Source organism: Caloenas nicobarica, chromosome 2 (assembly GCF_036013445.1).
Source record: "Caloenas nicobarica isolate bCalNic1 chromosome 2, bCalNic1.hap1, whole genome shotgun sequence".
Taxonomy (NCBI): domain Eukaryota; kingdom Metazoa; phylum Chordata; class Aves; order Columbiformes; family Columbidae; genus Caloenas; species Caloenas nicobarica.
In genome coordinates, this window is record NC_088246.1 from 77818713 (window position 1) to 77846399 (window position 27687).

Sequence of the window (27687 nt, forward strand, 5' to 3'; positions counted from 1 at the left end):
ATTTAGATTTTTGAACAAGGGAGCAGCATTAGCTATAACTGCAGCTAGCAGAAACCAGTGGAGCTCCACAGCTCGGAAAACAAAGAGTCTTGCAGAATTCACATCTGTTATTACTGGAGGCAATGGCGCAAAATAGGCTTTGAAGCCCGCCTGTGATAAAAGTCAGTTATTATCTCCCATAAAACGTTGTGTTTTCCACTTCACCGGCACCCGCTGTTTCCCGTCCCCACCCACCCCACCCCACGCAAAGACCCCACGGGGCGGCAGGCGCGGCGCCCGTAGGGGGCGCTCGCCCGATCCCCGCCTCCTCCACAGACATTTTCTATTCCCCGCCCGCCCTTTGCCTCCAACGACGACCCTAAAAACACCCTCGGGCTCCAATCTCCGAGCTCCGTCCCGCCCCTCTGCCAATCCGCGGGCACCCTCTCTCCCTCGCCGGCCAATCCGAACGCGCAGGCCCGAGCTCGCTTCGGCAGCCAATCAGGTCGCGGAGCGGCGGCCGGCCTCTCCTCCTTCCCCTCGCTCGCCCCGTACCAGCGTCGCCCTTCCCTCCCGCCTTCCTTCCCTCCCTCCCGCCGGCTGGCGCGGCGCAGGCGGGCGGCTCCTGCGCCGGGGCTGCGCTCGGCGTTCCCCATCCCCGCAGCAGCTGCCGCCTGGCGGGCTTCGCCTCCCCCCCGCTCCCCTTGCTCGCCGCCACCCTTCCGCGAGCGCGGCCCGAGCCATGCTGCTCCTGGTGGTCGCCTTCATCGTGCTCTTCGTTCTCCTCCTCTACATGGTGTCGCCGCTCATCAGCCCCAAGCCCCTCAAGTTGCCCGGCGCTCACGTCGTGGTGAGTGAGGTGCCCCGAGGAGGAGGAGTGTGGGGGGGTACACGCCGAGCGAGGAGGAGCCGCCGCCGCGCCGAGGGAGCGGCCTTCCCCGCGGGGGCGGCGGGGTCTGCCGCGCGGGCCGCCCTCGGCCGTTCTGTCCGTTGGGGGGCAGGGAGGCCGCTCCCGCCGCGGTGGGAAGAAGGAGCGTCCCGCTGCCAGCCAGGCTGCACCCGGGGGTACGGCGGCCGTGGGGGCCCCCGCGGGGAAGGCCCCGCTCCGGGGCGGGGGCGGGGGGGCGAGCGGAGGAAGCCTCTCGATGACGAGAGCGGCGGGGAGGCTCTGGCGGTGGATGCCCGCGGGCTGGTGTTCGGCGGCACCCGGAGCGGGGCTGCTGGCAAAGGCCCGCGCTGGGAAGGTTCAGCGTCAGGGGTGCCCGCTGGTTTGCAAGGAGTGTTGGCAGCTGGCTGCGGCACCCCAGGATACCAAAACGCGGGAGCCGCAAGTCCGAGCGATAAGGAAATGACCTGTACTGATGACTGTGACAACGGCTCTCTATTTTGTTTGGCTTAAGGCGATCTTCTGAGTCACCAGAAACTCAAACCATCTTGGGTGTTAATGTTGACTTTTTGAGACATCCCTTTTGTATTCTCGAAGTTACCGGTTACCTTGAGTTTCGTTTTCTTTCAGCACCTCCCAATGTATTTCAGTGTTGTGTGTGCTCACAAAAAAAAAAAAAAGGCAAAATCTATGGTTTCCTTGGTCTAAAAACCAAGAGGTGGGGAAATGGGCATACTTGTACAAAGGAAGTTGTCAAGTGATGCTCTTGCACCTTTTAAAGCACACAGATATCAATGTCCACAAGCAGTGTTCTGTCTGTAGTCGAGATCGTAGAAGGAAGTCTTTAGAAGGAAATCTTCAGAAGAACATAGGGTTGAAACAGTTTATGAATACACCACTAGAAGTTACATGGGTGCGTGGCTTGGCGAGGGGAAGGGAAACAATACCCGGCTGCTTTCAGGTGGATCGCAAAGCCGTGAATTTGGATGCATGAGAGCAAATCAGTTAAGCAGTTGAAAGAATTGGAGTCCAATAATCAGTTCTCTTAACTTAGCTTTAAATCCCTAACAAATGTTCTATGTAGAGAAGCTGTAGTTTACTCTTTGGTTTAATTTGCTTTTAACGGGTGAGTAGCACTTTCAGGTGCCGTTTATTAGGGTAATCTAGAAGTTAGACCTTTTAGGTGCAAGTGAATTTACAGCTACTCTTAAGTTTGTGTTGTTTTGGTTTTTAGCTCTGTATGATGCCTTTTTAAAAATCTTTTGGGGGGGATTAATTGTTATTTTTGGAGCTCCTCTTTGGAGGATGGAGCTGTCCCCAGAATAATTTAGATCTGTTCAAGTTGCAACAGTATTCCCAGGTCACTTTATGCAATAGGTGTTACTTGGATGCTGTAACTGGCTTTACAGCATCATATACTGTGCTAGGTGTGTTCTAGCTTGCATTAAGGTTCTTTGGTTGTGGCTCTACCCAGAGAAGTAATGCTTGTTATGGAAGAAGCCTTCAATACTGTGTAAAAGCAAAGTTGAAGCAGACTTTCTGCAACTTTTAAGCAGAAATAGAATAGCAAACAATAAAAAGTTTAATGGATTTTTATTCCAAAGTTTTGCTGGTTTGTTTTTTATATGTATCTTGATTATCCCGAGTGTTGTCTTTTTTCTTTTTTGGTTTTTTCCTCCCTCTGTGATTAAACTCTTTAAAAGTTGCTGTGCTGGTTCTTCTAATCAGAATGGTTAATTTTTAAACGTTCACACTGAAAATTATGAGAATATTCTTGTTAGATAAACTTCCATAAAACCAATGCAGCTAATTATATTAGCAGTTTAAGCTCAATTTGATACAAGTGGAAGTCTCAAAAACCATATTCCTGCAGGTCTTATAAAACTACGAGTCTAGCTACAGAAGTAGCTATATTAATATACTGATGGAGGAAAATGTTGTAGATATATTTAACTTGATGATACAAATCAAAATATGCAGGTAAACAGTTTTATTGGTGTCACCACTGGCAGAACTACTTGTTTTATTTTGACTTTAGTTATGCTTTTAAAGTATTCATGCAAACTAATGAGAGATTGTTTCAGAGTTCACTAGCTCTTCAGTTTGTAGATGCTGTCAACTCTGGACGCGTGTACGTTTGGATACGAAATTTTCCAATGTAACGCATAAGGAAAAATGTTGGATGATGGTACTGTAAATTAAAAAAACTTGCTCAGGGAGGCTTTCCACATTGTGTGTGTAAAGTGAATTCCTACATCGTATACTGGGACTAAGTATTATCTGCTACTAAAATGACCGAGACACTTCATGAAAATATTTAAGGACCATGACATTATCGAAGGACTTCTTTGAAGTCTTCTCACTGAAAAATATCCAAAAAACCTATCAAAATCATCATCGAAGTCATTTGCATTTTTAAATTCTTTTTAGGTTATGATAATTCAGATAAGACTGTAGATTAACACTTGCTAATCTTTGCCAGGCCTCAGTTAAACTCAATCTTGAAATGAAGAATAAAAGAATAAAGGACTAAGGAACCAGGAATTTCATATGTAGCTGGTTAAGCCCTTTCAAGAGGACAAGTAATTACCATTGCACTGTAAATATAATTATTCAAGATATACTTGAAGAAATTGTTTGTCTGAAGCAGAAAAAGTCAGTCTTATCCAGAAATTCTTATTTCTGGGGGCCTGTTGAAAGTATCATGAAATACATATCTGAAATACATACCTGTTACATTTCTGAAGGAAGGCCATTGGGCAACTTCACATGCCAGTCACTGAATTTTCAACTCAGATCAGTATTCTTTTCACTCTTAATCCTTCCTAAAAAATATTTCTCTTCACTCTTAATGGTTATGGTTAATAGATGTTTGAGTTATGGCTAACTGACTGACTCTGGCTGCCTTTTGGGACAGAAGTTTGAAGCAGAAAATTTGTGGGTTTTTTTTCCCTCTCTGTCCTCTCCCAGAGGCATTTGCATGATGAAAGTGCTTGCTGTGTTTGGCGAGGCATGCTTTCTGGAGGAATCATGATCAGAGGAGTCTCTTAGGAAAGAATAGAACTGTTATTCAAAGTGAAAGTCTACAGAACTCCAAATTACTAATGGTCTAAGCTTGTGGGTGTTTTTTCTGTGCTCTTATCTGCTATGTATTTTGGTGACCTCAGTGAGCACCATTAAATAAAAAGGACTTCTCTGCTATCAAATGGCTCAAGCATCAAGTTTAGCTTATTTAAAACAAAATGGTTTTAGGTGTTTGATACTACTTGCTTTGTTTCTAGCACAACTAGGAAAGTGTTCTCAAAGGGTATAAAAGTTCTTTTTGTTCTGTAAAGCTGCTAGTTCTTGTGGTAAACTTCTCCATGTATTGAAATCTGGAAGACTATTTTGTGCATCTTTTATATTGCCATTGGCTTTAACTTTCTCCTTGGATCTCAAGCTATGCGCTAGCACATGTCACATGTTCTGTGAAAATAAGCTATTATTTTGGTAACTGGTTGGCAGGAAAATATAATAGGATAAGGCAGTCATCACTGCTTCATGTGCATCATGCTCATTTGCATCCCTTCTTCAGGGATGTTGCACTTGCCCTACACACATCCTCTCTGCTCTTTCTTTGCATTTTTCTACAAAGGTGCTTTGCTTGATGGAGCAGAATGCAACAAAAACTTGTTAGGGCAAAAGCAACTTCTGTGCATTTCATGAGTGATGTTTAGGAACTGTCCTTGGGGAAATGTCAATGCTAACCTTCCCCTCCTTGTTTCAGCCTTAACCTCGCTAGTACCAAGTTGAAATTTGTGCAAAAAAAACCCCTGATATCTCAGTGATATGAATGCAGTTTGTGGACTAACGATGGCAGGAAATGTAAATGTGTTCCCTGCTTGGGACTATCTCACATTCAGATTGAAAAGGCCTTTTGCTTGGACATAGTTCAAGATGGTCATGCCAAATCCACATGTGTAAGAGTAGTCTCTGGTCTAGAAGTAGTTCCACCACATCTGTGCAGAGCTCAACTTGATAACTGCAGTCAACTTTAAGGACAGCCGATCTTTGTCTCAGCATTGTAGCTCTTGTGTTGGGAGTGATATGATCTGTGGTTTGGATGCATTTGAGTGGTTCAGCAAGAGGTTGTTTTGAGTCTTGTCAGGCATGCTAATCACTTAAGAGTAGGTTACAGGGATGTTCTGTTTCACTGTAACTAAATACCTTCTGTCAGAGCACTGTCTAAAAGCGTGAAGCCAGCTTGTATCCAGTGCTGAGTGAAAGTTAGTAAGCTCTAGACATACTGTATGAATCCAGTCTTGGTTTTCATCATTCCCTGGTGACAGTTCTGTTGATTTGGAGTTGGACTGTCTCATCAACTGAAGTGAGTTTCCAGTATCTCAATTTTGAAAGTGAAACACAGCAATTCTCTGTACCTTGCCCCAACATTTGCATTTATCAATGGGGAAATAAACCCTATGATATATAGAAGCTGAACTCTCTTATCAAGGATCATAGTTTGAGAAGTTGGAGCCAGACCTTTTTTGGAGTAGCTGGTTTGGTGCCTCTTCTTCTCAAACACAGAAACAGCTAAATAACACTGCTCAAGGGCTGGTGGTATTGCATTCTGAACATCTGAATTACTGCTAGGATTCAATTGTCCCTTTCGTCAAGAAATTAGTCTGTTTTGAGTTACTGTGACCAGACTTCAAGTTTTACTACCTCCTCTGAGGCTGGGTTACAGTGAAATTTAAAATGGGATCAGTGGTAATTCATATGTCTCAAACTAATGAAATGCAGTAGCACTGTAAAACTATTGGCCACAACAGTAAGTAACTGTAATAATGTCTTGTTTAGTGAAGTAGATGTGCGCTCTTCCTTTAATTCTGAACATCGATGTTACTTACTTACCTAACAGACTTCATTGATTTTCTTAGGCTAATTTCATTGTAGCACAAAGTTTTCACTGGTGTTAAGGATTTCTTTTTTTGTTACATTCGTGGTTGCATTCGTGGTGAACATTCCCAAAATATGTGCATATTGGTAGCAACCTCCCACATTCTAGTAAAAACCTCCCACCTAAATGCTAAAGTTCCCGGGTAATTGATATTGCTTTTTGTCTCTGGCATTACATGATCCCTATACAGTGCTCTCAGGTGTGACCGTGAATAAAATTTTTACTTTTTCTGTTTCTTGCATGACTTCAGACCTTGTCTTTCTAAAATTGTTAGTGTTGTCTGACAAGCCTGAGGCTTGGTCCCAGTACCTTCACCTTCAAAGAATTCCTCAAGCACTGGTGTAGTTGACCTTTTCATGATACTCAGCAGTTTGTGCAGGTAGTAAATGTCTGTCCCAGTGTTATGCCAAAAATTGGAATTGAAGCAGTCTTCCATGCACAGATTCGTTCATGTGCTGGTGTACCTGCTGCTGTGGAACATCTGTAGAAGCAACTTATGAGTGCTATGGAGCTGAGATCTGCCTAAATGTATCAAACTGAATCCTTTTCAGAGATGTGTTGAAATCTTGCAAGCTATTTTGGGAGTACAATAAAATTCTTAACTTCTTTCCATCATGAAGCACTAAATTAATTCTGGGGTTCTGCTGAAGTCCCAACTCATGAACTAGCACTCACACTCTCATGGTCTTCATCTACTTTGAAAGCAGTCATCCTTGGTTCAGAACACTACAGACCAGGTTTCACATTTCCAGAACAGGACATGCATCTTGGAGTTATCCTCAAAGGTTAGTGTAGTGTGAAGCGAATCTTGCAGAGAGAGTCTATTAGAAGGTAATCTGAAGCAGCCACCTCTAGTAATAGAGGAAGCCTAAATAACTGAAATTAGTCTTTGTGAATGTTATACTCATTCTTCACCCATTTGTGACTGCAGATGAACCAGTCAGAAACCATGGACCATGTTGTAAACCGTTGTTTGCTGGGATTATTTGGCTCACACTAAGCTATTTTTGAAAGTGAGTGATAAAATACTCATATGAAATAAGAGTTTAGTGACTCATGAGAATGTTCTTCTGACTTTACTGCCTCCAGGAGTGGAAAGAATTTTAAGGATAATGCATCTCTGCAAATGCAACTCTGAGGCGTTGGCAGATGAGGAGAAAACACAAGGCTTTTGATAGGGTGTGTAGTTAGATTGGGGATCTTTGATGTTCCACTAATTAGCTCAACACCTCCATTTTTCTCATACCAAAAATGGAGGTGATACCTTATTCTCTCTGAAGTCTTTTGAAAGGTTTTGATAAAGAACAAAAATTGTTGATTTGCAGAGGAATCTGGATCAGATTTTCCAATTATGATGAAATTTGTATTTCAGAACTAGTATTTTCATCAACAGTTTTCTTTTTTTTTTTTTTTTTACAATAAATGCTTCTAGGCATTTTGTTCCTGTATTTTCTCAGTTATAGCCCTTTAATATGCTGTTAAAAGAGAATTAATGTAACTTGGGTATGTAAGGAAGATACCGGTGTTTAAGGACTGAAGCTCATGCAGCCTGAGACTGGGCTTAAATGAACAAGTTGTCTAAAGACAGTGTCAGACAGGCAGACACTTTTATTTCAGTCAAAGAGAGATGTCAGAATTGCCATCCACATCTTGTTCAACGTGGAGTTCATAAGTAGGTTTATGGAGGGTAGTGAGAGCGGTGTTGAGGCAACTTTAACCTGCATGTTAGTAGTATTTGGCAGTGTATCCTCCTACAACATATGATGCAGGGCTGTAGACACCACCCTGCATTTGTCTATAGACCAACTATTAATTTCCTGTTTGCCTGTAAGACTACTCAGTGTTACAGTTTAGAGGAAGAATGGTAGTTCGGGTACTGGCATCCCCACAAAACTGGACTTGCACAGACTGTTCGAGATCCAGACTGGGAGACTAAGAAATTCTCTACAGTGGGCCAACTGTTGAATTAATTTTTTTTTAATAATAACATTTTCTGTTTATGTGATGATACCTTCAGCAGGCAATCTACAATTGTTATTTTTATAAATAATTTCTGTTGCAACTTGGTATGGAGAGGCAGTATATAATTGTATTATTATGGCTAAGATTAATAGTGATTTCAAACTTTTAACTACTTCTGCTCTTAGAAATAACATACAGAACTTAGTCAAAAGCATGTGAGAGAGCCAGTGTGGGAGTGGGTCTAAGTGTGCCCAATGTAAGAAATGAGAAAAAAATACAACTGAGGTAAAACTGGTTTTGAGGTAGAAACAAATGCTCATCGATCTATTCAGATCTTATTTTTCATTCATAATCAATAAGTAAACTAACTTTAGTTTATCTCCTATATTCATACCTGATTGGGTGATATTTTAATCTCGGTATATTTTTAAATTTTTGATTTGATTTGTCTTACCGTATGGGAGAAGAGATGAGAATAGTGGACTTATTCTGCCATTTTCAAATAACTTTTAGGTAACTGGAGGGTCCAGTGGAATTGGAAAATGTATTGCTATTGAGTGTTACAAGCAAGGTGCTTTCATAACACTGATTGCAAGGGATGAGGTAAGTGTACATGTATTTTTACTGGCTAAACTCTGTTCACAAAATCTGTATGGGTGGGGGATAATTTTGAAATTGATAATTATTCATACTTCCTTCCATATATATCTTAAGAGGATCCTAAGCATTTCAAATTACTCAGATTTGAATAGGAGAGGCGGCTGCCTTTTTAAGGAGTGTAGCCCAACATGCACTTTATGATTAGTTTGCCTTAAAACTCTGCCAGTGTTATCACTTCTGTTAATGGCACTCGTTATTTCACTATCTAGATCTTTGCTAGAGAACAAAAGCAGGAAAACCCCTGTATTCTTTAAAACTGTGGTAGTTGTAGTCTGAACTACAGTAAGTGACAACTGGGAGATTAAAGACAATTCTTAAAATTCATAGAATACTTTAGTGTCTAATCAGCGTTTCATCATACTTTTACTAGTGAAACTGTTCATCAAGACCACTTTGGAGGAAAAAGCGTCGTTGTTTTTTTTTTTTAACTAATGTATTCAGAATTTAGTTGAAAAGACTCTGTTTTCATAATGGCTTGTTATTGTTCAGGAAATAAAGGCACTTTTTGGGGGGGCCTCAGTCCCAGCTGTCTTTGATAATTTACTTACACTTGAGAACTTGTTTTGCATAACTTTGAATGCAGCCAGAATTAACACATTTTTTTATTGAAAGGAGTATGGCAATTTGAATTTACCAAATTTTAGTTTTATTTTTATGATAATTCTGTGACACTGGTTGTTCTTCAGAATAGTGTAATGTTACAGAAATATAAAATAGAACCAAAATACAGCAGAAAAATGAATACCTACAGTCTTAGGTGCTCTGTGTAGTTGTATGAAATCAAAGCCTTAAAATCTATTCTAGAAGTTGTTACTGGCTTTAGAAAATGAAGTGAAAAACAGATAAGCACCTTCTGATAGCTTTATGGAGTTCATGTTTTCATCATATAGTTATAAGTCTGTAAAATGACAATAGTAAAGTGTTACGAATAGTTGAGGATTTTTGGGGGGGGCGGGGTTTAGGGAATGTATTTAAGCCTTATTGAAACACTGAAGACAAATATTGCTCTCAGAACTGCAATGCTTTAGCTGTTCTTGTATCCATTTCAGAACAAGCTGTTGCAGACAAAGAAGGAAATAGAAAAGTATTCTGTTAATGACAAGCAGGTAAGATTACTGCTCACAGTGGCTGTTGTGTGTTTTGTTTAAGATAGTCACTTTGCAACATAGTTCAGTAGCCCTGTGTTTAAAACAAAGCCGTTTGACAAAAATGAGTGAGGACTCGGAATTTGAATTAAAATATACCAATCTGCTTACATGCTATGTTCTGAGCTCTGCTACGTTGGATGTTGCCCAGCTATTGCATTAGGCTGCTTTTCTTAGAGAAAAAGATTGATGTCTTCCACTGTAGGTATAGTATGCTTTTTTTGGATAGCTGCAATTTACTGTCACTCAATACGCATTTGTATTTTTCAAGATCAAGTGGAAGAACAACTTTTTTTTTCTGATTTCTTGCTTTTTGCAATTCATAAATACAGTAATTTCCTTGGAAATAAGTTTAGATACTTGTTTCCAGGTTTTGTTCACTACAGCGTACTTGCGTTCCTCTTCCTGGCAAAGTACTGTAACAGATACACAAGTTTGTGGAGTTTTGAGACTTATAATCACTGAAGCTGCTTCGGTGAAGAGATAGTGCAGTCATGCATAAAGACACAGTTTTAGAGCTTGCAGAGGTACTAACTTAAAATAGGTAAGCTTGCTATGTTCAAAATATGCAACTTCAAGATGAAATACTAAAATTATTTTTTTGCAGTACTAACAATGAAACGGAGAAGGGAAACAGTATTGAGACTGTTAACATCTTTGACTTCTCCTTTCTTGTGTACCAGAATTTTTTTGTTAATTCCTTGATTACAAATTACAAGCAATTTTTATTTCTATGCAAAGGGATTTTAATTGATAAATTTGATATTATGTTGAAAAGAAGCAATGGAAAAAGCTATTTGGAGGCAATAGTGTTAGTACTAGCTGACAGAAAATTTTCTTAATACCTCTATTTATCAGGTAAGATTCCGTTTTCCTTATATTTTTGTCAAATGGCTCAAACTGATTTTTTTTTTTTCTCTGCTTGCTACCTTACTCAGATCAACTTTATTTGAAAAACTAAGCCATTTGAGGTGAGGAGAAACTGCATTCTGCCCATTAAAAATAAAAATCCCAATAACTATTTTCTTTTAGCTGCTCTAGTAGTTTCCCAAGATTAGCATTCCAGTTAATCCCTTCTTAAACACTGTATCAGGATGTTGTTAAAATCTGTCCAAGCTTGAATAAATGTAGACTTCTTAAACTAATATTACTTGATTCATGCTCATAAAGAGTTTCAGTTGAAATCTCAGAACTTACTTTTGAGGTTGAGCAAGCTCCAGTGTGGGCTGAACAGACCTGCTTTTGCAGAAGCAGCTTTAGACTTGCAGCCAGGTTAGGTTTAGGCAGTGGGAGTGATAGGCAGGCTAGCTCTCCTGTAGCTATTGTTGGCTTGTAGGCAATATCACTGCCTGGTCTAAATGCAAGGAATATACTGGAAAAAGCAAGGAGTCTGGGGCAGAGCTCACACTGGAACAGCAGATCAGAAGCTGGGAAGTGAAGGTAGCTGAACCAAGAGAAGCTGCACAAAAGGATTGCTGAGAGACTGTAGAGAAAGATGATGTCTGATATAGATCACTTACACAGAGACTGTTATGTTTACTAGATGTTTAGCTAAGAGAAAAAGATCCTCAGGAAAAGTTACTTATTATGTGAGCCTGTGCTGTCACCATTCAGCTCTTGGATATAGACATGAAACCAGGTTGCATGGACAACCAGGGTCTGGCATCTACGTACATCTTAGTGTCCAGCTTGGTTAACATTTTTTTAAAGATGTTTGCATGCATTTTATTTAGAGTGCTGACAGTGCAGCCTTTATGGTATAGGTGTGCAATGGAACAAAAGCCTTGCCCTTAAATTTTTTTTTTTCAATACTTTTTAAAATCCCTTTCATTATACAGAATATACCCAGTTACTTCACTGGGAGTTGAATTGATGCTGTTGTTGTTGTTGTTGTTGTGAAAGCTTTATTAATGACCCAACACCATGCAATATTTAGAACAAAGGCAAGGAACAGGGCTGGGGATATTAGACTTCTGGCAGCATATTCTGTGTCCTAGGCATGGATCTATAGCGTGTGCTCTGGAGTGAAGGTGACCAGTATATTGTAGTGGAAGAAAGAAGGTATAATAATAGAGGCAAAGGGGTGAGTTTATAATGTGAGAGTTATCAGTAAAAGCTATGGTAGTTGTCGACAGTATGAATGACTAATCTATGCAATCTTATATATTAAGCAACTGCTACGATTTTAATACAGAACTGTGATTTTTTTTTTTTTTTAATCTCCTCACTGATCTTGCAGAGATATCCAGGTAACAAATCAATGTTGTTTTCATTCAACTGCTATTTTGTTCTCAAACTTATGTAAAAGATAAATATTTCCAAAATGTAATAAATACCCTAAGGGGAGATACATGCAGACCCACCAATAGTAACTTGTGCCACAAGTTTACACTGATGTCCAACTACACACAATGCTGGGAGGCAGGAATAGCCAACCTGCTGTACAGGAATGGCAAGCAGGTTCTGTTTATGCAGCTAAGAAGTGTTGCAGTCTGACCAGTGGCAGAACTGACAAATGACTGGCTGCCAAAGCAGTTAGTTACGCTGTGGTAAGTTGGGTTTTTTGCGTGTGTGTCCACATGTGCGTGTGTGTCCTCATTAGGATGAGAAGTGGTCATGATGGTACTTGTTACAAACTGGTGATTACTTTTATTTCACCTTGAACCAAATTTAAATGAATCGACCAAAGTAACAGAAAGGACAGAAATTGGAACAGGAATACAAGAGTCTCTCCTTTTATTGTGATATGAAATTGCTTCTCCTTTCAAGATGATGAATTGCCTCAGAGCTCTGGAAATACCTGGCCAATCTGGAGTTTGTAGCAATCTTAGAATCTGTAAGCAGCAACCCTAAGGCAGTCTTTCCTTTGGCCAGAAGTTAATCTGAAGGTGCTTCAAAACATAGATTCTGAAGTCATCTTGCTGAAGGTAATCAGGAACTTTCAAAAAAAGCCAAAACCCAGGGCCTATCTTTTAACTGTGACAAAACTTAGGTATTGCTGTAATCTTCTTTTTGCCACCTGTCCTGCCTGCTGCCCCCCCCAGGCTAATGCCACTTTTCTGCGTCCTTCAAATTAAACCCCATAATCTCTGGTTTCCAAACAAGGAGTAAATATCACAGAATCACAGAATGTTAGGGATTGGAAGGGACCTCAAAAGATCATCTGGTCCAATCCCCCTGCCGGAGCAGGAACACCTAGGTGAGGTTACACAGGAAGGCGTCCAGGCGGGTTTTGAATGTCTCCAGAGAAGGAGACTCCACAACCTCCCTGGGCAGCCTGTTCCAGTGCTCTGTCACCCTCACTGAGAAGAAGTTTCTTCTCAAATTTAAGTGGAACCTCTTGTGTTCCAGCTTGAACCCATTACCCCTTGTCTTACTGTTGGTTGTCACCGAGAAGAGCCTGGCTCCATCCTCGTGACACCCACCCTTTATATATTTATAAACATTAATGAGGTCACCCCTCAGTCTCCTCTTCTCCAAGCTAAAGAGACCCAGCTCCCTCAGCCTTTCCTCATAAGGGAGATGCTCCACTCCTTTAATCATCTTTGTGGCCCTGCGCTGGACTGTCTCCAGCAGTTCCCTGTCCTTCTTGAACTGAGGGGCCCAGAACTGGACACAATATTCCAGATGAGGTCTCACCAGGGCAGAGTAGAGGGGAAGGAGAACCTCTCTCGACCTACTAACCATCCCCCTTCTAATACACCCCAGGATGCCATTGGCCTTCCTGGCCACAAGGGCACAGTGCTGGCTCATGGTCATCCTGCTGTCCACCAGGACCCCCAGGTCCCTTTCCCCTACACTGCTCTCCTACAGGTCATTCCCCAACCTGTACTGGAACCTGGGGTTGTTCCTGCCCAGATGCAAGACTCTACATTTTCCCTTGTTATATTTCATTAAATTTTTCCCCGCCCAACTCTCTAGCCTGTCCAGATCTCGCTGGATGGCAGCACAGCCCTCTGGTGTGTCAGCCACTCCTCCCAGCTTGGTGTCATCAGCAAACTTGCTGATAGTACACTCAATTCCCTCATCCAAGTCATTGATGAATATATTGAATAGTATTGGTCCCAGAACTGACCCTTGAGGCACTCCACTAGATACAGGCCTCCAACCAGACTCTGCCCCATTGACCACGACTCTCTGGCTTCTCTCCTTCAGCCAGTTTGCAGTCCACCTCACTACCCGATCATCCAGTCCACACTTCCTCAGTTTAGCCGTGAGGATGCTGTGGGAGACGGTGTCAAATGCTTTGCTGAAGTCAAGGTAGACCACATCCACTGCTCTGCCATCGTCAATCCACCTTGTTACGTCTTCATAAAAGGCTATGAGGTTGGTCAAACATGACTTCCCCTTGGTGAAGCCATGTTGACTGCCCCTGATGACCCTCTTATCCTTGATATGTCTTAAGATGGCACCAAGGATAAGGTGTTCCATCATTTTCCCAGGGTTGGAGGTGAGGCTGACCGGTCTGTAGTTGCCCGGGTCCTCCTTCTTGCCCTTTTTGAAGACCGGAGTGACATTTGCTTTCTTCCAGTCCTCAGGCACCTCTCCCGTTTCCCAAGACTTGGCAAAGATGATGGAGAGCGGTCCAGCAATGACTTCAGCCAGCTCCCTCAGCACCCGCGGGTGCATCCCATCTGGACCCATGGATTTATGGATGTCCAGATTGCTTAACTGGTTCCTAACCCAGTCCTCCTCAACTGAGGCAAACTCCTCCATTGCCCTGCCTTTCTCTGGGGCCTCAAGGGTACGGGGCTCCTCAGGACAGCCTCCGGCAGAGTAGACAGAGACAAATATGTACACGTTACTTTAGTTTTTAAATATTTATGACACTGCAACTAATCAGTTTCTCAGAAGTTTTATTTCAGTTTTGTCCTTGACATGTCTCCATTAAAGAGTATCCAACTAAGTTTACCTCTTTTTTTTTTTTTTTTTGAATAGTAGTATCGAAAAAGTGGGTGGTGTGCATTGCCAGTACTAAAGTTATCAGGTTTTTTAACACTTCATAAATTTTTGAAGTGTTCTTTTTCAGTACTGATACAGTTTCAGAGCAACACTCTGCAACTGTGCCTTTCTATGATGTAGAAAAAATAATTTTTTTTCTTAGAGATGAGCCTAAGCCACACAAATGGTTTAACTTGTGTTTAGTGGTGATGAAAGTTAAATGTAGCACTGTGGAATTTTGACCGCCTTAGTGAGAAAAGTTTTTAGTAAACTTTATGTAAATAACCGGAGTCATAGTATGTCTTGATACAGTAAATTAGAAAATTATACTTTGCATGAGTAGCTGCTTTGAAGATCCTGAAGTGTTTATTCATTCTTAATGTAATCTTTATTATACTAGAATGTTTGTGTGTGAGGGGGAGGAGCTTGAGGGGACAGGGTGTGCTTTCTTCCATTTGGGAGAAGTGCAAACTGTCCTGTGAAGCAGATTTCTTGTTTTTCTGGAAAAGATATTCCACTGGATTTTGTTTTGTTTTTGAAATGTGCAGAGTCAAGAGGTACTGGCCTTGCAGTGTTGTAAAAATGTTTTTTCACTTTCCTTTTCTAGGTTGTACTATGTATTTCTGTTGATGTATCTAAAGACTATGAACAGGTGGAGAATGTTCTAAAACAGGTGAGGAAGTAACTGATTCACCTATGTATCCTAAGAAGCTTATCTGTGTGTCATGTCTTTCTAATGGAAGTAGTTACTTATAACGACACTGTGCTGTAGGAAGGTGGTGGGTTTTTTTCCTGCTAAAGAACATCTTAACCTCTGTCCCCTCTTCCAGGCTCAGGAGAAGCTGGGACCAGTTGACATGCTTGTAAACTGTGCAGGAACATCAGTTACAGGAAAATTTGAGGAAATTGCAGTGAATTCTTTTGAAGTGAGTGAGCGTACGTCTGTATTTTATTATATGATGATTTCTTATTCAACTGTTCTGACAATTAGATTGCATTCCTGTGTCTTTGCAGACTCTGTATGAATAGCAATACACTTGATTTGTGGTAGCTGTCAAAATTAGAATGTATGTTTAGGTTTGCAAGGATTGCCTCTAATTCTTTATCTAACTATCCGTCCCTTGAATGCTCAGAACAGTGAGTTCTCCCTCTGGGATACAGAGTCTCCTCAAGATGGCAAAATAGCTTGGCATATATTTTTATAGTTTCATGCACTGTGAAAGGCACTAAGTTTCATAGTCTTGCTTTTTTTTTTCTGGTGAAGATTTTTATATATATATTAACCTGTTTAAGAAAAAATTAGCTGTTATCAGTGTTCAGCCCTGAGGTGCACAAATTGTTTGCAGAAAAGCAACTTTATGCCCACAGTCCACAGGCCCCCAGTCATCTACAGGTAACATTGAATAATATGAAAATACTAAATAGGCATAATTTTGTAATAAATTTGAGTCATCCATTATATTGCTTGTATAAGGCATTCAGTTGTGGTTTAGGTCTTCCAGAGAGTGAAATTAAGGACTTCCTCTTATCCTGCCAAAAATCAAAAGCTCTGAAATGCATAACTGCATAGAACTTTTCCTGTTTCCTGTTTTGGAAAGTTCTTTAAACTTTTATTTCAGTATGTTTTCATACATAACGCATAAATTGATTGCTTCCTGGACACTGTTTAGGTTACATTTTTCTTGCAAATATTCTTTTTTTCCTTGAAGGCCATATGGTTCACAGTATTATCAGTATCCTGGATGCTGTTAGGACTTGTAGATAGACTGGATTTCTTTTGGCTTGAGATGAACTTTTTAGCTATTAAGCAGTTTATGAAGCTGTGGAATAGAAAACAATTGTTGTTTCTTTTGCCAGCTGATAGAACTACAAATCTAGTGAACTTCATTAAACTTCATAAAGCAGACTAAAATATGTAATTTTGATAAATAACACTGAACAGCTGAAGGATGCTGTGGCTGAAATACCTTATTAATATCATTTATACAGAGATTAATGGCAGTCAATTATCTGGGTAGCGTTTACCCGAGTCGAGCAGTAATCGCTACCATGAAGGAACGACGAATTGGGAGGATTGTGTTTGTATCATCTCAGGCTGGGCAATTAGGCCTATTTGGTTATACAGCTTATTCTCCAACAAAGTTTGCTCTTCGAGGGTTGGCTGAAGCCCTGCAAATGGAGGTATGTGTGCAATAATTTAAGCAATTTTGATTGTAAACATTTTTTCTAACTAGCAGAACAGCATATTTTCAATTCAATAGTTCTCTCTTTGTCTTATGCAGCACTGCTGATACCTGTATGCTATGTTGGCCCTTTTTTTGGCAACAGTACAATTGTATTGCTCTGCATGGGATTGCAGAAACTAAGCTGATTTCAGTTGCCTAAGAGGGAATAGATTGAATCTGTTCCTAGAACTGAAGATGACCACATGTGCAGACACTTTTTAAATTTTATTCTTTTATTTTTACTAAAAGGACTTGGATTCTAAGTATTTTGAGTAAAAGTGTTTTTCAAGCCTCTAAGTGCAGAATGATATTGAAGATCCCATGGATGCACGAGGGGCAGGCCAGTGATTCCAAGCTTGTTTGTGACGCTGTGGAAAGTGGTTCATGAACCCTATGAAACAGTAAAACTTGCAAGCTATAATCTGAGGATTGTCCACAAAAAAAATATTGACAGTGGTTCCCCTTCTAAATTTTGGTATATAAGAGCTTTTTATAGTGCAATGATCTAAGCTTATGCTTAAGTCAAGACAAAAAAACAAACACTGTTTTCATTACTCAATGGAACAAGGTTGGTAAGTACATTGTAGTAAGGCAGGTAAAAATGATAAGAAAATTACTTCCCCTATTATTCTGCTAAGAATGTTATACCTATTTAGTGTCTGTGTTTGGTTCTAGACCCTTGCATAGGCCCTGTTGTGACCATGTTCTCTTTAGTGTAGTTGTGTGCCTTGATCAGGATAACAATGTGTTGTAAAACTGCCTCTAGTCACTTCTGGCCTGCCAAATAGAACAATGTGACTGCAGGGTCTTTCTTCAGACTGGTGACAGGTATTTTTGTGGGAACTGAGTTATTCAAAACTAAAAATAGGATGTTTATGGACCCGAGATGTGGTATTTCAGTAAGTGCTTTCAATACAGAATATTTCATAATATAAAAGTGCTTAGCACTTTACAATACTTCATCTTAGCCCTCTGAATATTTTCATTAAAAGCTTCTTTATTTGCATTGGAGTAGTTTGTGAATAGTAGCGCAGTAAGTGAAGTAATTCTATGGCACATGCATACAAATGTAACTAAATGCAATTCTTGCCATAAGACCTTCCATTTTTCCTCACATTTTCTACTTATTTTTTTGTTTCCTTAGATTTTGACCCCTTGCAAGTTTATACCATGGGTTGAAAAGCCTTGTGACATGAGTATACCTCTTAAAGATATCAAATTTGAGTTTTACATTTTTGTTATTTTTCTCTCATATTTGTCCAGCAATGAAAGAATGTTGACATAACAACAAAAAAGCATGCTAATAAGCATTAGTGAAAGCCTTTTTGGCCTTGTTTCTGGATGCTGAGTACTGGTGTTTGGCAATGGTTTAGACTTTTTTCTTAATTGAAATTGGTATAATTATAGAGCTAAATTACTTTCATATTCCTCCAAATAGTTTAAAAAGCAATAAGATTCATCAAATAATTTACATCAAACGCTAAGTTCTTTGATATTTTTATTAAAACAACACAGCTATCTCTTTAAGATCTTTGCTGTTTTGCTTTCTCATTTGACAAAGCTCTGCATCTTGTAAGAACTGAGTATGAGGGTGACTAAACGCTAGAAGCAATTTAAATTCACGCTTGCTTTATTTCTTCAGTACAAGAGAAATGAAGTTATGAGGGATGTGTGAAGGTTGTCAGTATTAAGATAACACTTAATTTTTTTAAAATACAGGTAAAACCTTACAATATCTACATAACGGTGGCCTATCCTCCAGATACTGACACACCTGGCTTTGCAGAAGAAAGTAAAACAAAGGTAAACTGTTCTTCAGTAATACTGTAATGTTTTTAAAGCTTCACTTTGTAGTATGCAGTACATTTCAGATTTCTTTCATTTACATAGTACTTTTGAAATTGATGCGTATTAAATTTTTTGAGAAGTACTTTTAAACGTTCCAATTTTATCATCTTAACTAGTCAGAGTTAAATAGCCTGTAGGATAACTTTGTGTATTTTATTGTTCTGGCTTTAAATGAGAAAACTACTTACCTTTAATATCTGAAACACTGCAAAATCTTTCTGTACACAATCAAAATATTGTTGTGGAATGGTAAACTGTAAAACCACCATTTATTTTTATATTAAAGCTTAATGAGCCAAACCCAATATTCCTATTTTGCATCTTGAATTATTTGCAGCTGTTCTGATAGATGTGACAGATCAAGATAAACCTCAGTTCCTTCAGTGAAGTCTGCAAACTAACCATGTTGCATGAATATATGTAATGACATGATTCAGTAGTGGCGGTTGTCTAGTATTAAAGTAGGAAGAAAACTCTTGCATTGTGTTTGTAGTGCAAATGACAGTATCACTTTTCAGAAGGGCCATTTAGTCACCGCTTGCCATTTGTTCCTATATATGAAGTATAATTCTAAAAACCACATTCAGGCTTCCTGTTCAGACTGAAGTATCAGGTAACCATAGAAAAATGTGTCTCTCTTTTTATTTGCGTACTGCGAACTGGAAACCTGGTCTCTGAGGAGATCAGCCTTTTCAAGATGCCCCATCATATATAATAGGAAATTGGGGTTGAATTGCATTTTATCTATTACCCTTTGCATAGGAGTCAGTAGGGACTGTATAACACAATTCTGACTTAATCACATCTTGATATAGATATTCTGTATTAAATATATACTCCCACACTTCCATATAAAGTGCCAGAATTAGACATCTGCAGATATTTGTATAGCTTGCATATTCTGTGGGACACTTTTCCTTTTTTCATAATAGCCTGTTTCAGGGAAATACAGTCACCAGTACAGTGCACTGTTCATCTAAGATTTCTCTTTAAAAGAGATTCAGTGAGATTTATCCTATTTGTCAAAAAGGTGTGGTCTTTTAAGTGAAGACTAATGCTTTGTTTTAGCATACATGAAGTCTTTGGGTGACTTGCTCCTGTTGTGATAGTGCACCTTAAATCTCTGCAATATTGCATTGCTCTGACAGATCAGATATTCATTCATTATTGTTGCATTTATTTAATATCAGTTTAGAACATCTGTCTCTATAGCTTGAATCTCTTTAGGACTGTGCTATTTTTCTCTGTAATAATTTAACATAGTAAAAAAAAATGTCAGGAAGTAGGATACAGCTTTCCTGTGTTTAATCATTAAACTTTCTTTTTTTCTTTTTTTATTTTTTTTTAGTAACTGCTTTACAAATGACAACTGTGCCTTGGCTGGCTGACTAGCCAGATATCAAGTATTTAATGGCTGATTTCTGCCCGCCTTTTTCTCAACATCATTAACTTTAGCTGTTGCTCCTGAACAGCAGTTAATTTTTTTCCTGATCTTATACTATTTTTATTACTGTTGACATCCTTATATCTCTTTCAGATTTGGTTGATACTGGCCTGTAAACTCAAAAGTATGCAGGGGTTATGAGATGGAGATCTGATAACATTATCTGCCTTCCTACAATGATATAGGTTAAAGGTGTTTGTGTGGGATTTCTGTTGGCAAAGACACTGATCCCTCTCCATCACCACCCCCCCCTTAAAATACACATACTTGAAAAAAAAAAAAAGTTTTCAGTGAGCCCAGTCAGTGAAATCAGGATTCATAATTCTACAGGTATTTGTAAATAGGCCTGTTTCTCTGAAATTTAATTTCTGTAGTACTTTGGATTGATAATGAGAGAAACCTGTAGTTGCTCGGCTCTTCCCTAAAAGTGACTTTTAAAAATATTAATCTCAGAATTAAACTAGTCCAAATATTTGACTAGGTTTGAATGCTTTAATTAAATTTTGTTAATAAATGTAACTGAATTGGCCAATACAAGTAGTCGACTTACGACCAAGTGCTCTTTTCTCCCTAATGTAGCGCTGTTTTTTCTCCATCAACAGAACCGTCTATCTTAACATATTTAACATATTTAAATAGTTTGCTGTGCAGTTAACTCCATCGTTGTTTTATTTCTTAGAAGCACATTTGTCATTCATGTCCTTTTACATACTTGGAAGCATATTTTTGCTGTTTGTTTTTGTAACAGATCAGACTTTTCTGTGAAAGGCATTGTGATTGCTAAAATAACTGCCATCATTACTTTCTTCTAGTAAGGTGAAGTGGCATAAAAGCTCTAAAACATGAAGAAATGAAATGCAGTTATAGATTTAGGTGGATAACAGTGTGTGGAGTTTGAGAAATTTAAAAAAAACCCCTGCATATTGTATTAGTAATAAACTATTAAAAAAAAGTAACTACTCCAGGAAAAGTTGGCATTTCCTTTCATAAATTAGACTATTATTTATGAAGGTGCTTTTTACCTTTAAGTGGATGTTTTAGGTGATGATATGATACCTCCTGCTAATAGTGATGTCATCCATGACAAAAAACCCAAAACCAAAATTTGACCTTCATATTTTTCTCTCCTGTGTGTTGTTAGTTAAACTTATATTGGTGTTTTTCTATTAAAGCCCTTAGAGACAAAGCTGATTTCTGAAACCTCATCTGTTTGCCAAGCAGAACAAGTCGCCAGAGTTATAGTCAAAGATGCCATAGTAAGTAAATTATCTTTTTGAAGTATGTTCTTTGTTAGAGATACTGGGATCGCATGTTATACTTGTTTAAGACTGTAAGACAATGGCTAAGTAAAATGGAAAAGCAGTTTACATGAAATAGTACTCTGCTGATTAGTTTGAACAGGAAGCATTTTCTTTCTTCTCTTTCTGCCACCGTGCCCACAAATGTTTTTATGCAATCTCTTGGAGCTAAAAGGTATGTGAAGTTGTACGTTAGACAGAACAAACGTATGAATCAGAATGATGCAATGTCTCAAAGGCAGATTATAACTGACTTTACAGCAGTAAACTATTGAATTTTTGTGAATCAAATAACCATTTGTCAACCTCAAAAGCTTGTTGGACTAATCTTATTTTTCTTGAAAATTAGTTCATATAAAATAACTTTACAATAAGTGAAGGCAGTCTAGCCTTTTTGGCTTTTAATGCCCTAAGTATGTGATTTGAGTGATTAAAGTACATAAAATGCTGCTCTTAGTGGTTAAACATGTATTGTCGTTCTGAGGAATTATTTTTGATGTTTTGTGCTTCGGAATGCTTGAATACTTAATGAAGTACCTCAGAATGGAAGCAAACACGAAATTTCATGTTGATAAAGCACAGCGATTGAATCCTAAAATCTGTAATTATTTTTCATTCAGGAACACCACCACCTCCTTTCACTTCTGCATTCCGTAGGTTTAGTCCTGCAGTGTTTCAGCAAGTGTTTTCCAGCATAAAGTCCGCTGGAAACAAATGGGAGAAGCCCAAGCCAGAGCTATAGAGCTGCAATTTTCCTGATGAGTAGTCAAAAACCAGCCAACCAAACCAATGAAAACAACTTTCTCCTGATGTCTGTCCTGCCCTCTTCTGCCAGCTGAATTGTGTAGAGCAGGGGTGTCAAACTCCATTTTCACCGTGAGCCACATCAGCCTCACGGTTGCCTTCAAAGGGCCCAGTGTAATTTTAGGAATGTGTAACTGTAGCAGTAGTTTGTCCTAAAATTACACTGGGCCCTTTTGAAGGCAATGTGTAACTGTAGCAGTAGTTAGTCCTAAAATTACATTGGGCCCTTTGAAGGCAACCGTGAAGCTGATGTGGCCCACACTGAAAATGAGTTCGACACTGTGTAGAGTTCGACACTGGTGTAGAGGCTGCATCTTGTGGTTTTGACGAGGCAAGTTAAAAATCCTTGGTTGCAGATGAAGGAAGACCTGTTACCTAGCATTTGAAATACATCCTCCTTCCAAATCTCATGTGATAGCAAACTAATTTTAACAAAAGGAAAGCAGTATTATATTCTACAATTATAGTAGTGATTGGTGATCTGACAGAGTTAGGGTGTAATTTTGTCTCTGAAGTATATTTACAGACGGGGAGACCATCATGCATTTTCTCCAGCATAAATGTGCTTCAAGAAGAAATTTAGAGCCTTTCTATCTTGTAAAGAAATCTGCAGTAATTTAGCATGCCTCTCTCTAAAGAGAAGTTAGCTGCCTTGTCCATTTTTAAGTGAATGCCTTTTGAAATGCTGCTGTGTAGCACAAAGTATTTTTGAATAGTTTTAAAATTCTTAATTGTGTTAGGTTTTTTTTACATAAAAATATTTGTTGTTAGTGACGTCAATCAGCTATGTTCACCAAGAATAGCAGTTGAAATAAGACACATCGTGACTTGCCACAACTGGGTAAATTGCTTTTTCTTAATCGCTGTTTTCCTTCCATGCAGCAAGGGAATTTTAACAGCTCTGTTGGATCAGATGGTTACATGCTATCAATATTGACAAGTGGAATGTCACCAGTCACTTCTATTACTGAAGGGCTTCAGCAGGTGAGATTTGGGAAGGCCCTGTAGTTGCAATTTTATAGTTTAAAATTCTTTAAAATGTAGAACATTATGCAAACCTTTGTTTTGTTTTCCTCCATCAAATGGCTGTCAATACTGGGGAGGCTTGGGTTTAAGAAACTGAAGTAGTATTTTCAAGCTGAAACATCGAGTTGGTGGGAAAGCTGAGATTCCTACCTGCTTCTCAGTCCTGAACTGTTGCATAGTTATGATGGTTTTTGTGAGTTTGTTTTCTTGACATTTACAACATGCCTGCCTAGAAGTTTTTTTTATTTCACAAATAAATAAGATGTTGCAATCCAGGATCTTAAACGAAATGAAAAATTTTCTCTCTCTTTCCAGGTTGTTTGCATGGGCATTTTTCGCATCGTTGGCCTGTTTTACCTGGGAAGTTTTGACAGCATAGTTCGTCGCTGCATGATGCAAAGGGAAAAATCTGAAGGTGCAAATAAAACTGAGTAATCTTTACTTTGAATTGAAAGAAGAATGTCGAACAGTCCTGGACAGCTTGCTGCTCAAGTGGGACTGTTTTTTCTCCTGAAGGATTTAGACTGGAAGTACTTGCATATGTGACAGATGAGTCCTCTTAAAAGCTATGAAAGAAAACAGAAGTACAAATCCAGAAGATGCCCAACTATGCAAAAGTGTGAATGAGGATTAGATTTTTTTTTTGGTTATTTGAGTTGGAGAGAATTGAGGGAGCTTGTAAGTGATCTGCCGAATAGAGTTTGAGAGTGGACTAGGTGTGGTAATTCTGGACAAATGCTTAAGTTTTCTCACTTTGGTGCTTATGGACAAAATAAGTACCACGACAGACTGGGCTGAAAGAGAATGAAGTCCCCTGAACAAGCTGGTACTTTTTGCCAACATTTTGGGACAGATTTAATTTAGAATGTTAACTTTGGCCAGTCTACAGATCCTTCTGTCAGTGACGGCTTTCCTTATTCTGTCCAACATGCAACTGTGGAAAACCTTAAGATGGCAGATACATTTGTATCATCCAAGCTTTCTCAGTCTGGGAGTAATTAAAAAGTATGGTTTAATATATGCATACTTTCTAAAGGGAGACGAAGAACCCATTCCCACAGAGAAATGCTAGGAGATGTGACTGGGTGTGTAGCTCTTCTGGCCTTCGAAGTATGTTGTGAACAAAAGAAAAAAAATCAAACCAGTATCAAGTGTGTTGACTATGACTTTCAGCATTTTAAGCCATTGAAATAATGTACAATTTTTACAAATACTTTTTCTGCTAGTTTTTGGTCTGGAAAGGAAAGTAGCTTAATGCTGCTGTTATGCACATTATTTTTCAAAGCTGCAAATGCTGAGCCAAAACAGTAGTTGATTATAGTCAATAGTAATTAAAATGCCAGGCTCTTACAGTAGCAGGAATGTAGCTTCTTTAGGCAAGGGGGTTAGAGGAGGAGCAGTGTGTGTCAGAATGGCATTCCACCTAATTTTATCACAACACACAAAAACTTTCACATGATAAGAAGTGATTTAAAATACTCTCCTTCTATGCCCCACTTCTGATTTGCTTCATTTACATTATACGAAACAAGGCTGCTCAATAGCTGCTTTAGAATACACAGAATCCAGTGGTTGTTTCTAATAAATCTTAACACTGAAAAAGCTTGATGCATAACAATGTTTTAAGGGTGCACTATATATACTGTTTATTTAATGGACCACTATAGTAAGTGCCTTGTGAGCTGCTTTTTTTTCCAAATGCTGCATATTTTGTATTTGTTAGCACTGCTGTGTTTTCAATGTAATATTTTCGATTTTTTCAGTCCGTAATCTGAATCTAAATCTACTTGTAAATCCTGGGCACTTTCACTTCCTTGAAAGTAGTGTTTAACAACAAAATAGGCAAAATCGATTATTTTTGTTAAAATATGCTCTACATCTATTTAAGAAGTTATTCAATTAAAGTGAGATGAAAAATAATAGGTGGTTAACTGGAAAACCTTTCAAGTGTAATTTATTGAGGCTATTTATTTTCCATCTCTGAGTTCGGTAGATCACTTTTCAAATTTTGTTCACGTAGGCTAAACTTGCTTAAATACTTGGTTTACAAACATTTTTGGGGGGAGGGTCACATTGTCACTCTCATTTTAAATGGTTAGACTTTGATTAGATTGCAAATGTCAATGCATTGTTGACTTCTTCACAAAGCCTGTGTTTTAGGGCCTGCCTCTTGATTTTGTTTAGGTACGTGAAGTTGCGCATGCCTATAATCTAATATTAATTTTGAGAATAGAGTTTATTCCTGCATTTTTAAGCAGCTGGGCTTCAGTGCAAAGAAATCCAGTGTGCATCTGTGTTTCCTGTGCTGCTTACTGTGGATGACATAATGGAACTTTTATCATACATCCACTGTCAATATTGCTGTGTTTCTTAAAGCAACATAACAATGGTATTTGGACCCTATTATCCCTGTTAATTCTTTATGCAAATCAAATACTTGTTTGACCACCTGCAAAAGATACCAAAATGGGTGAATCACTTGTGCTGTAGTTTGAAATAAATGCTTATGTAAATGACTTGACATCAACACAAGCCTGAAGGTCAGGACTTAAAATCAGTAAGATTTTAAATACTTGGATTTTTGGATCTTCAACTTAGAATGTCAAAGGGTTTGCATTTAAGAAGCATAATCCAGAAGGTCAGAGCACACATGAGATGCTATGGCAGCTGGGCCTCTTTGAAATATTTCAGGTTGGACATCTTCGGTCACTAATTACTCTTTTTTGACTGGAGAGTCCTCCAGATAATAACTGATATAGTTCAGTTAAGGTGTCTATGAAGGAGGAATAAGAATATTGGGTGAAAAATTATGGCCATGATTTGTAGAGACTTCAGTTCACACCTGATTTTTGCGTAGTCTAAATGGTTGTATTGATGGTGAAACTATAGGTTGAACCCCTCAGTAGTTCTGGAAATTAGAACGAGGCAAGTTGTTTGAAGGAACAAGTAAAGAATAACATTTTAAAATGTTCTAGTTTCTGCTGTTGCAAATTAATGCAGTTAATTTTAACAGATATATTGTAGAATCATAGTATGTTGTCAACTACAGCAGACTTTGATGTAAATTTTGTTTTCTTAATGCACATTATTTACCAATGTACTCATTTTAAGGTCCAATATTAAGTGAAGGAGATGCCTTGTAAACTTATGGAAAAACATTTAGCAGCCAAAAAATGTTTTGCCAGTTTAAATGTTACAAAACCTCTGTGTTGAAATGTTTTAGCATTGTATTAGATCTGTGAAGAACTTCAAATAGGCTTGATTACTTTTTGTCAAATTGTCAATAATTTAATCACTTGTGCCATATCAGTCCATGTCTTGTCTCTTGTTTTCTTGATCAATCCTTAAGATTTGATGTAGGCTTTGATAGTCTTCTCCATTCCATGTACTTCCTAATGACTGTCTGCTTTAAATACAGATCTATTGTAACTTTACATATAGTTTACTTCACCAAGGTGTTCATGTGCAATTTAAAAAGACTTAATATTTTACTAAGAAAAAAGATACAGGTAAATAAACTTTATTTGCTGTGAAAAACTCTAGGCACTTTTAAATGCTGAAAGTACATAGCGTTATTTGTAAAAAAAACTTTGTGCTTATTGCTTCATCATTTTTGTGCCAGAACTGTAAACTAGTTTTCATATTTTATATTTCTCAAAATAAATGGAGAATCAACAAAGCTTGTAACTAAGTTCTCTGAGGGGATGAAGAGCAATGGATTAATTCATTTGCAGGGCTTGTTGGTTTTTGTTGTTGTTGTGTGTGGTTTGTTTTGTTCTTAAATCTGGGGTTCGTTCAGCAGGATCCTCTGAATTTTGTAGGACAGCAGAGGGGGGCAATATATCCCTCTGTGGTAGCTTACGGCAGAGGCGTACAGCAGATGAAAGAGGTAAAGAATTCAACTGAATGTTGTCAGTAGCCCCAGTGTCATCAAACCAAAATGAAAGTGGGATTAAACCGACCCAATCTGCCCTTATTGCAGGAGGTGCTGTGCCAGTGTAACTAGTGCTTGTGAACCCTGGTGAGACCAGTGATGCGCATTCTTGCTAGTGGAAAACAATAGAAATAATGGTTAGAGTGGCTGTCTTTCTGCACCACCACTGAGCATGCAATTGTATAGAAAATTACTGCATTATATTTCAGCTCTGTGGTAGGAGGGCTTGAGTGGATGGCTAGTGCCAAGATAATAGCAGGGGAGAAAGAGCCCTAAGATGCTTATTCTCAAAGTCAATCCAAAATTGCAAAAGTTCAATCTTTTAGAAAGACATTCAATTATCAGAGAGCCAAAACCAAAGATGGATTGAGGAAAGCATATGCTATCTAAAATGTGTTTCAAAGCTGAGGGGCAGATGTTAATCTTGGAATGTTGGAGAATTAAAAGTTTTGAAATGGAAGAAAGCCACGTTGCAACTGGAGCTGCTGATTTTTTTTTTTTTTTTTCTTTTCAGTAAAAGTAGCAGGCCAGAGTAGAGTGCTTTTCATTCCTTCTCATAATTGGATTCCAGCTGCAAGGCTAAATTATCTGATGGC

General features: G+C 38.8%; 1 protein-coding gene across 2 annotated transcripts; it reads left to right on the forward strand.

Moving 5' to 3' along the window:
- The first annotated feature begins 536 nt into the window (after positions 1–536).
- KDSR (3-ketodihydrosphingosine reductase) lies at positions 537–26836 on the forward strand. Of its 2 annotated transcripts, XM_065628384.1 has the most exons (10): positions 537–829; positions 8280–8369; positions 9476–9532; positions 15120–15185; positions 15343–15438; positions 16502–16693; positions 18457–18540; positions 21202–21285; positions 23014–23115; positions 23473–26836. In XM_065628384.1, exons 1-10 carry the CDS (start codon positions 722–724, stop codon positions 23590–23592), a joined length of 999 nt encoding a protein of 332 aa, XP_065484456.1. In that variant the 5' UTR covers positions 537–721; the 3' UTR covers positions 23593–26836. The 2 variants fall into 2 exon arrangements, with proteins under 2 accessions (XP_065484456.1, XP_065484457.1); XM_065628385.1 differs by lacking the exons at positions 8280–8369; positions 9476–9532.
- Positions 26837–27687: the final 851 nt, after the last annotated feature.

Excerpts from the sequence above, each read along its gene's own strand:
- KDSR (XM_065628384.1), top strand. The coding sequence starts at position 722 with ATGCTGCTCCTGGTGGTCGCCTTCATCGTGCTCTTCGTTCTCCTCCTC. Across the intron at positions 8,370-9,475 it reads CACTGATTGCAAGGGATGAG|AACAAGCTGTTGCAGACAAA; the intron begins GTAAGTGTACAT and ends TATCCATTTCAG. Across the intron at positions 15,186-15,342 it reads TGGAGAATGTTCTAAAACAG|GCTCAGGAGAAGCTGGGACC; the intron begins GTGAGGAAGTAA and ends CCCCTCTTCCAG.